This window comes from Loa loa (assembly GCF_000183805.2).
Source record: "Loa loa unplaced genomic scaffold supercont3.2348, whole genome shotgun sequence".
Taxonomy (NCBI): domain Eukaryota; kingdom Metazoa; phylum Nematoda; class Chromadorea; order Rhabditida; family Onchocercidae; genus Loa; species Loa loa.
In genome coordinates, this window is record NW_018110527.1 from 1 (window position 1) to 1,376 (window position 1,376).

Sequence of the window (1,376 nt, forward strand, 5' to 3'; positions counted from 1 at the left end):
CAAAATTCAATAAATATTGCAATTCAGAAAAGTCATGCAGGAAACGAAGCTAAACTCGTCAAAGTGTCCATTTCTTTTGACGGAGTGAGACAATATTTTAAAAATTTTCGTCTCAGACCTAACTGCAGCACATCCACAATTCGGGCATATACAATGCACGAAAAGGTGTGTAAGTATCAGAAATTGCGCGGCATCCTCAATGCTGCCATCAAAACAGATGCCAATTTATAGTCTCATTTTGACATTGGCTTTCTGATCTGTTTTGTTTTCATTCTCTTTACTATTCAACATATTATAAGAGTAATTAGTGACAGAAACGGCTATTTTTTAAAATTAATTCCTATCAAAAATCATACTGTTTATTCTATTCTTCATGATCGCCCGATATTATAAGAGTTTTTCAGAAAACGAAATTCGTGAGTGTTCTTATCGCAGATGTACTTTTCACACGAACAATCGCAAAGAATATAGAGAACACAGGAAAACGCACGGCAAACCGTTTATTTACGAATGCAAAGAACCGAATTGTGGAAAAAAATACAATTATAGTGGATCATTAGCCAATCACAGGAAAAGAAAACATCATCTAAATATCAGTGCGGAAACTGTATAATAACCTACTTACCAAAACCTACTACAATAAGCTACTCACCATAACCCACTACAATGAACCACTCATGATAACCCGGTACAATAAACTACTCACCAACTACTCAACGATTTCTCAAATTTCTTACTGTAGTTAAAGATCACCTAAAGATCGCCCTAAAGATCTTTTCCCTAAAGATCACATGAAAGATATAGCGAATGACTTCCATCAATTTTCAGTAGCAACTCTCCCATTTCAATCTATTCATTGAACGGATCAATATTCCCATTTAATAGCATATAGCCTTCCTATCATCCTAAGGCGACCTTTTAGTCTTATTCCCATTAAATGTATTTTGAGAGTGATTACTCTTAAATATATGTGGTCGCGATTATTAGTACAATCATCATTACTATTTCATTAATTTTGTCGTATCCTTAATCAATAAAAATTAAATATACTTACCAGTGAATTCAGCACTGTAACAACACGCATTGCCAAACATACAATCATCCATTAGACGTTTTATTGTTCGTCCATTTTTCTTTTGATACGTATAACACGTTAATGACGTACTAACAAACGGTTTTGGAAGATCCACAGCTATTCCAAGATATAATGCACAAATAAGCCATAAAACTAAAATTTGTTCAGCTAATTATAAATGTATGTGTTACCTTGTTCTTTCATTCCACAAACGTAATGATTGACCTCTATGTTATTTACAGCAATTATGACTTGTTGACATTGAAAATAATACTTCCCTTGAAATTGTAACAATCCTTCT

The 1,376-nt window shown here is 33.4% G+C and overlaps 1 protein-coding gene across 1 annotated transcript; it reads left to right on the plus strand.

Moving 5' to 3' along the window:
- Positions 1-404: 404 nt before the first annotated feature.
- LOAG_19159 (hypothetical protein) lies at positions 405-613 on the plus strand (the record flags this gene model as incomplete). Its single annotated transcript, XM_020451813.1, has 1 exon — positions 405-613. A coding segment is annotated over one exon (209 nt), but the record flags the coding sequence as incomplete, so codon positions are not given.
- Between the last annotated feature and the right edge of the window lie 763 nt (positions 614-1,376).